This window comes from Suncus etruscus, chromosome 8 (genome assembly GCF_024139225.1).
Source record: "Suncus etruscus isolate mSunEtr1 chromosome 8, mSunEtr1.pri.cur, whole genome shotgun sequence".
In the NCBI taxonomy this organism is placed as follows: Eukaryota; Metazoa; Chordata; class Mammalia; order Eulipotyphla; family Soricidae; genus Suncus; species Suncus etruscus.
Genome location: NC_064855.1, coordinates 71219296 through 71228001, shown reverse-complemented (window position 1 = coordinate 71228001; position 8706 = coordinate 71219296). Strand labels below are relative to the sequence as shown.

The following is an 8706-nucleotide window of genomic DNA, read 5'->3' as shown; positions in this document are numbered from 1 at the left end:
GGAGATAACAGATCTGGCTGAGTCCCCCATTGTGGCCAGCTTTGAAAACTTTCCTACAGCCCTAATCCGTCACGTGACGCCAGTGTCAATCTCGGGTCTGCACGCGAGTTTCACAATGCGGGCATTAGGTTCGGGGACAGAAACGCACCATTTGCATGCCCAGAATACCCCGGCCATTGTGGGCTTTGATTGTTCTCAGGATTGCAAGACAGTTGCCCGCGAAGTTGCTAAAAAAACAAAACAAAAAAAAAAAAAAAAACAAAAAAAAAAAAACTGAGAAAGGGGCTGCTTTGAGCCTGCCCAGGCCTTTTGGTATGATAACAAGTTGATACTGGAGCGGCTTTTGTGGAACCGGATAAGCGCCCAGGGCAGGGCAAGCAACTCCCCCCACCCCCAATCATCTCCGGAACAGTTTGCATCCCCTGGGAGTTGCAAACGTCGTCTGTGTCTGTTTGCTAGTTCAACCCCCATTTCCATCCTCTGCAAGTAGCTGGCCGAGCGGAGTGGGCCCGCGTGCCTTCACACCTCTCCGACCGCGGGCCCAGCCTGGGATGCAGAACCGCCAACCGGGCTCACAGCTTCCTTTGCCGCCTGCGAATCCCCAAATCCGCGCTCAGCGCTTCCAGGCGCCGCCGCTGTGGTTGCTGCTTCCAGCGGCCGTGGAGACCGCGGGCGGCCGAAAGGTCTTGAGATCTGCTCCTCCCATACCCGCTACTCCCTCCTCGTGGCTTTAACCTGCTCTCTACTCTTTCTGCATCCCCCTTACACACACACACACACACACACACACACACACACACACACACACACACACACACACACACACACTCCTCTCCAGGCACGCCTCCATTCACTGCTTGTTGGAGGACTGTAATGTGATAGCGCTTTGAGCTACAGGATTAGTCCTTTTTTCTTTTTTTCGTTGTTGGTGTTTTTTTTTGGGGGGGGGGGGGCACACCTGGTGACGCTCAGGGGTTACTCCTGGCTCTGCGCTCAGAAATCACCCCTGGCTTTGGGGACCATATGGGACTCCGGGGAACCGAACCACGGTCTGTTCTAGGTTAGCGCGTGCAAGGCAAACGCCCTATCACCTGCACCACCGCTCCAACCCCCGGATTAGTCCTGATTCCCAGGCCAAGCAAATTTAAACAGCACCAACTGGGTTCCCTCATTTCAGCCCAGAACTGTCAGGCTTGGGGCGGGGAAGGAAGGGGTGTACTGGGCTCAGGTGGAGTCCAGCTCTTGGGCAGGTGTCTACTCACTGGCAACAGCTTGGAGACATCCTTTCTCTGCGAGTCCGGGTCCCTCTGATCTCTCTCTCTTTATCCAGCTCCTAGGTCTCTGCATTCTCGGAAGCAGCAACATCGCGGTACCCATCTGACCTTTCCGGGTTTCCGCAGCTGGCAATAGGGCGTCGAGTCTGCCTGCAGAGTTCTGAATAGATAGCATCAGGGTCTATCAAAAGAGGAGGTAGCAGGTGCGACCCTGAGGGTACCAAAGATCACCTGCAGGCCCCAAGCTAGCGTGGGAGTTCCTAAAGAAGAAAGTTCTTGGATATTTTTGCATAAACACTGAGAAATGTCGAGGGCAAGAGCCGGGAAAGAGCTAGATAGTAAGTAAATTGCATTTGAGAAGGGGCAAATGGAGAAAGTGAAAGCAGAGAATTGGACTCCTGTAGGGGGCGCTTCCCTTTGCATTTCTAGGGCGGCCTGGTGGAGAAGGTGGAGAAGGAAATCCTAAGGCGAAAGAAAAGGCATTGGTGAAAGAACTGCCAGCTATAGTCACTCCCACCCTAAACTCGAAAGAGCTTTTAGTTACTTATAACTGGGGGCTGCATGCTTAGTTCTCCCGCAATTCAGAGATTTTTTTTCACACACACCGCACCCCAATTACCACCCCTACCTAGTCTCCCAACTCCGGAGAAACTTCTGCATCTACTCCAAAAAAGACCCCTCAGAATTTGAGGGAAAACACAGCAGAACTAAAACCCGGATTTAGAGGAATATTCACTAAAAGCAGCCTGCTTAAAATAAAGTCCTTTGCTTTTCAAAAAACATTAAAAAGTACTCCTGTTTTTTATACCTCTCCTCCGGGTTATGCAAACTGTGAATTTGCATAATATCCTCAGTAAACGCTTCAGTACCCATCGATAGGAATTCTTGGTGTTGCTATTTGCAGTCCCATTCTTCCTGGTTTTCCAGGATGCTGGAAGCAAGTTACCTGTGTGGCCAGGGCAATGACTGACCAGGTTGCCCAGCCCAGATTCGGGCAATGCTTGCGGCTCCACACTTTTCTTAAGGCAGATGGTTAAGTTCCCCCCAGGTTTATGTCAGGTTTCAACCTCCTGCTGTGATTTTGTTCTTCTGGAACCAGATGAGTGTTGCTTCCCAGAGCGGCCCTATTAGAACAGAAAGAAAATCCTCTAAATAGGCGGAACAAGACATCAGGAGGGAAAGTTAGCTAAATGCACTTTAATATGAACCGGGTATTGTGTGGAATTCAGCGCCTATCACCGTTTAGCCAGAGAGTTATGGCAGTGATTGGGGATGAATAGAGAAACATAATGGATGCATGTGGGCTTTGCTCATTATATTCAAGTTAGCCCAACTCCGCCGTGGTAACTGTTCAACGTTCTCTCCTCATAGCTTGTCACGGTGAAATAATACAGACATTGGGGCCTCCAATGGGATTGCCTGCCATGCCATTCTATTTCTACTGCTAACGAGGGCTTCATAAGCCTTTGATACAGTCTGATCTTTGAAACCTTTCCAAATCTCCTCAAGCTTATGCTAAATCCTATTTGGAACTTTTTTTCCTTTTCCTTGCCGGCTAGCGCCCAGGAAACTTAAGAAAGCCATTTGGGGGGGGGGGGAGGTCAGTGACATGCATACTAACACATCTTCTGGAAGGGGAGTGGCAGCTCTGATCACGGGGCTCCCAGGAGCAAAAACACAACCGCGTACACAAATTCAAATAAAATCAATTTCCCCTCATAGTTTACACTCCCTGATCGAGAGACTATTCCAGGTTCGGTGGGAAGCTGCTGGAAGTGGGCGGGGAGGCGAGAAGAGCCTCACTAGCAGAACAAGTCACAGAGACTGGTAGGTAGCTGCCGGCTGCGAGCGTTCGGAAGTCTCTGGGGGTGAAAAATGCAGAGAAAGGGGGAAGTGGGAGAGTGGGGGGGTGTCCCAAGACACATGGGGTGCACAATTAACCAAACCATCCTCTCCTTTTCCTCCCATTGAGTTGTGCAGATTTTTCAACCTCCAGGGCGCAACCAGAAAAGGGGGGGGGGCGGCTGTGTGGGGTGGGGTGCCGAGGACAAGGAGTTAAAAAGAAAACAAAGCAAAGATTCCCTCATTTTCCCTGCCTGTTCCCCCTCTCTAAGCCCTTCCACATTAAAGGGGTTGTCAGATGCTGGCGTAGGAGCGGCGCGAGGGCGCATCTGCCATTGGCTGCGGGGCTGGGACTATTTGCATCTCGGCTGCTATAAAAGCGGAGGCGGCGCTCGGCTGCTCAGCTCCGGAGTGGAGAAGGGAAGGGAGAGAGAAGGGCTGAGAGAAGGCTGGTCCGCGCGTCCTCCCGAGACCGCGGGGAGCTGAGAGCTGCAGCCCCGCAGACTTCTCCTGCACCGGCCAAGCCGAAGAAGGAGAGAGAGGACTTTCTTCCACCTAGGGAGCCCTCGGGAAGAAGAGCAATTCTAGGGCTGGCGGCATGAGTCTAGCCAAGCGCAGAGGCAGCCCCTGCCTTCTCCCCTTGCAGCTCTTCAGCCTCTGCTGGGTGCTCTCGGTGGCCCAGAGCAAGACGGTTCGGTACAGCACCTTCGAGGAGGAGGCGCCCGGCACGGTCATCGGGACGCTGTCCGAGGACCTGCATATGAAAGTGTCCGGAGACACCAGCTTCCGCCTGATGAAGCAATTCAACAGCTCGCTGATCCGGGTGCGCGAGGGGGACGGGCAGCTGACCGTCGGGGACGCGGGCCTGGACCGTGAACGGCTGTGTGGCCAGGCCCCGCAGTGCGTGCTGGCCTTCGACGTGGTCAGCTTCTCCCAGGAGCAGTTCCGACTGGTGCACGTGGAGGTGGAGGTGAGAGACGTCAACGACCACGCGCCGCGCTTCCCCCGCTCGCAGATCCCCGTCGAGGTGTCCGAGGGCGCGGCCGTGGGCACGCGCATCCCCCTGGAGGTGCCCGTGGACGAGGACGTGGGCGCCAATGGCTTGCAGAGCGTGCGCCTGGCCGAGCCGCACAGCCCTTTCCGCGTGGAGCTGCAGACGCGCGCGGACGGTGCCCAGTGCGCCGACCTGGTGCTGCTGCAGGAACTGGACCGCGAGAGTCAGGCCACCTACAGCCTGGAGCTGGTGGCCCAGGACGGCGGCCGCCCGCCACGCTCCGCCACCGCCGCGCTCAGCGTGCGAGTGCTGGACGCCAACGACCACAGCCCGGCCTTCCCGCAGGGCGCCGTGGCCGAAGTGGAGCTGGCGGAGGACGCGCCCGTGGGCTCGCTGCTGCTGGACCTGGACGCGGCCGACCCCGACGAGGGTCCCAACGGGGACGTGGTGTTCTCCTTTGGGGCCCGCACCCCGCCCGAGGCGCGCCGCCTCTTTCGCCTCGACCCGCGCTCCGGACGCCTCACCCTGGCCGGCCAAGTGGACTACGAGCGCCAGGACACCTACGAGCTGGACGTGCGGGCCCAGGATCGCGGCCCGGGACCCCGAGCCGCCACCTGCAAGGTGATCGTGCGCATCCGAGACGTCAACGACAACGCGCCCGACATCGCTATCACCCCACTGGCCGCCCCGGGTGCGCCCGGCGGCGCCTCGCCCTTTGCCGCGGCTGCAGCGGCGGCCGCGGCTCTCGGAGGGGCGGACGCCGCGTCGTCGGCCGGGCCTGGGACCCTCGAGGCTGGGGCCGTGTCGCTGGTGCCGGAGGGGGCGGCGCGCGAGAGCCTGGTGGCCCTGGTCAGCACCTCGGACAAGGACTCGGGTGCCAACGGGCAGGTCCGCTGCGCCCTCTACGGGCACGAACACTTTCGGCTGCAGCCGGCCTACGCGGGCAGCTACCTGGTGGTGACCGCGGCCGCCCTGGACCGCGAGCGCATCTCCGAGTACAACCTGACGCTGGTGGCCGAGGACCGCGGCACGCCCCCGCTGCGCACCGTCAGGCCCTACACGGTGCGCGTGGGCGACGAGAACGACAACGCGCCCGTCTTCACGCGGCCCCTCTACGAGGTGTCGGTGCGCGAGAACAACCCTCCGGGCGCCTACTTGGCCACCGTGGTGGCCCGCGATCCCGACGTGGGCCGCAACGGCCAAGTCACCTACAGGTTGCTAGAAGCCGAGGTAGGCCGCTCGGGGGACGCCGTGTCCACCTACGTGTCGGTGGACCCCGCCACCGGGGCCATCTACGCGCTGCGCAGCTTCGATTTCGAGACCCTGCGCCAGCTCGACGTGCGCATCCAAGCGAGCGACGGAGGCTCCCCGCAACTCTCCAGCAGCGCCCTGGTGCAAGTTCGGGTGCTGGACCAGAACGACCACGCGCCCGTCTTGGTGCACCCCGTGCCGGCTAACGGTTCCCTCGAAGTGGCCGTGCCGGGGCGCACGGCGAAGGACACCGCGGTGGCGCGCGTGCAGGCCCGGGATGCGGACGAAGGTGCCAACGGGGAGCTGGCTTTTGATCTCCTGCAGCAGGAACCCCGAGAAGTCTTCGCCGTCGGGCGCCACACGGGGGAGATCGTCCTCACCGGCGACCTCTCGCAGGAGCCGCCGGGCCGCGTGTTCCAAGCCCTGCTGGTCATCTCCGACGGCGGCCGGCCCCCGCTCTCCACCACGGCCACCGTCAGCTTCGTGGTGACCGAAGGCGGCGGACGGGGCCCGGTGGCGACGGCTGCCGGGAGCGGCGCGGGGAGCCCAGAGCGCTCGCGCCCTCCGGGCTCGCGGCTCGCAGCGTCCGGGCCCGCGCTGCAATGGGACACGCCGCTGATCGTGATCATCGTGCTGGCGGGAAGCTGCACGCTGCTGCTGGCCGCTATCATCGCCATCGCCACCACCTGCAATCGCCGCAAGAAGGAGGTGCGCAAAGGGGGGCCCTGCCGGGAAGAGCGGCCCGGGGCGGCGGGCGGCGGAGCCTCGGTGCCTGGCTCCCCAGAGGAAGCCGGCGGCCGGGGAACCGGGCCCCGGCCCAACATGTTCGACGTGCTCACCTTCCCTGGCAGCGCCAAAGCGCCCTTTGGCAGCCCCGCGGCCGACGCGCCCCCGCCGCCCACGGTCGCCGCGGCCGAAGTGCCGGGCTCGGAGGGCGGCAGCGCCACTGGGGAAAGCGCCTGTCACTTCGAGGGGCAGCAGCGGCTCCGCGGCGCGCACGCCGAGGTGAGGCCCTTCCTTCCTTCGGCTGGGCGCCCCACTCCGTGCTCCGGGGACAGGCTGGGGGACCTGGAGGGGAGGAAACTCGGAGGGGACCGGGTCAGCTGGCTGGGCCTGGGGAGGGGATGCTTAACCTGTTGTGCTCTCTTTTTGTACCTTCTCACCGGGTTTACAGCCCTACGGTGCCGCTCCTGGCTTCGGCAAGGAACCGGCACCCCCAGTGGCGGTCTGGAAAGGACACTCGTTCAACACCATCTCGGGTCGGGAAGCTGAGAAGTTCAGCGGCAAAGACAGCGGCAAAGGGGACAGTGATTTCAACGACAGTGATTCTGACATCAGTGGGGACGCTCTGAAAAAGGATCTCATCAACCACATGCAGAGTGGTGAGGATTTCTTTTTTCTTTCTCTCCTCCAACTTTCCTCTCCCACCCTCCACCTGCTCCTTCCCCCAGATCCTGTGTCTTTTGCGCTGCTTTCTTTGTTTGAGTTAGGGGTTCATCTAGGCCTACCTGGCTTTTCTGAATTTTTTAAATTTATTTTTTATCTTTATTTAAACACCTGGATTACAAACATGACTGTAGTTGGGTTTCAGTCATATAAAGAACACCCACCTTCACCAATGCAACATTCCCAGTACCGGTGCCCTAAGGATTGGCTTTTTCCAGCCTCTTTGGCAAAGCTAGTGTGATGGCTCTCTGCAGAGAGGAATTCTCTTGGCTTTTTTTTTTTTTTTTTTTTTTTCTTCCCAGCCAAAGCAAAAGCTTAGTTTTAGGTTAAGGTGGCTTTACAGGCAGCCAGGTTTCTTTTCAAATCTTGAATTGTGTCTTTATCCACAAAGGAAAAATGGTTTTTTCTTTTGCAGCCCTGCAGACCCTGCCTGACCTCCTGAAAATGGTGGTGTGGGTGGGTGTATATTATCCCTGTAATAATATCTTTGTCTTTCTCCTTATTTTGTTAGGCCTGTGGGCGTGTACCGCTGAGTGTAAGATCCTGGGTCACTCTGACCGCTGCTGGAGCCCATCCTGCGGAGGACCCAACGTTCACCCACCCCCTCACCCTCCTGCCCAGATGTCCACCTTCTGTAAGAGCACCTCCCTGCCTCGGGATCCTCTGCGCAGAGACAATTTCTACCAAGCACAGCTGCCCAAGACAGTGGGGCTGCAGAGTGTCTATGAGAAAGTGCTGCACAGAGACTATGACAGGACAGTCACCCTGCTCTCCCCTCCCCGTCCAGGAAGGCTCCCAGACTTGCAGGAGATTGGGGTGCCCCTCTATCAGTCTCCCCCTGCCAGGTACCTATCTCCAAAGAAGGAAGCTGATGAAAATGTGTAATCCCGAACTGCATGTCTTCACACATATACAGGTCACTCCGAGAAGCCCCTAAGTTATTGACCAGTTTCAGTGTTGTATATATAAATATGCAAGATGTGCCTTAAAAAGAAGTCGTTGGAAGCAATTTCCAATCACATTGGTACTGTTTGGTATTTGCAAACAAAATGTAGTTAATGTAATTTTTATGAAATGTGTGCAGTACTTAATTTTTCTTATCATGCTATTGACTTTAATTTCTCTTGCAGCTTGCCATTTTCTTAGTGTTTTTAACCTGTACATGGTGTAATGTAATGTTTGTATATAATGAAATTTTGTTATATTTTTATATAATAAAAGCTGAAGTGGAAGTTATTGCCAAAGGAACTGTCTGTAAGACAAAAAAATGTTGGAATTACTAAATGGAAATTTATCTTTCACCTGAAATATACCTAGTGTTTGAAAAGTTTTGCCTTGCCAAGTATAACTTGTACATCTTGAGTCTGTGGTAGATTTCAAGTTCAATGTTATTTAATTACATTTGGTTTTCTGTGAACCGTGTCACTTATAAGCACAGTAATAAAGATTTGTCATGTGTTTAAGGAATCTGCTAATTGCTTTCATGAAGTCGCTTACAGTCAGACATTCACAAATAATTTGAGTACCAGAGTTAAACCTCCTTTCAAGTGCTAATTATGTGGGCATTATTAATGTTCATGGTATTATAAAAACTGAGGGATTCCAAGTATTGGAAAGTCTCATTTAAATATACAAAGTATTTATTGATCTTATAAATTATGTATATCAGGGACCGAAGTGGTGGTGCAAGTGGTAGGGCATTTGCCTACACATGTTAACCCAGGACAGACTGCCGTTAGATCCCCTGTCGTCCCATATGGTTCCCCAAGCCAGGAGTGATGTCTGAGTGTATATAGCCAGGAGTAACCCCTGAGTATCATCGGGTGTGGCCCAAAAACCAAAAAAAATAATAATTAAAAATAATAAATTATTTATATCACTATATACATCAGACATGCT

The 8706-nt window shown here is 55.9% G+C and overlaps 1 protein-coding gene across 2 annotated transcripts; it reads left to right on the top strand.

Moving 5' to 3' along the window:
* Positions 1-3488: 3488 nt before the first annotated feature.
* PCDH8 (protocadherin 8) lies at positions 3489-8270 on the top strand. Of its 2 annotated transcripts, none has more exons than XM_049778759.1 (3): positions 3489-6069; positions 6536-6743; positions 7319-8270. In XM_049778759.1, the coding sequence occupies exons 1-3, from the start codon at positions 3715-3717 to the stop codon at positions 7690-7692; spliced, it is 2937 nt and encodes a 978-aa protein (XP_049634716.1). In that variant the 5' UTR covers positions 3489-3714; the 3' UTR covers positions 7693-8270. The 2 variants fall into 2 exon arrangements, with proteins under 2 accessions (XP_049634716.1, XP_049634715.1); XM_049778758.1 differs by having other exon boundaries at positions 3489-6366.
* Positions 8271-8706: the final 436 nt, after the last annotated feature.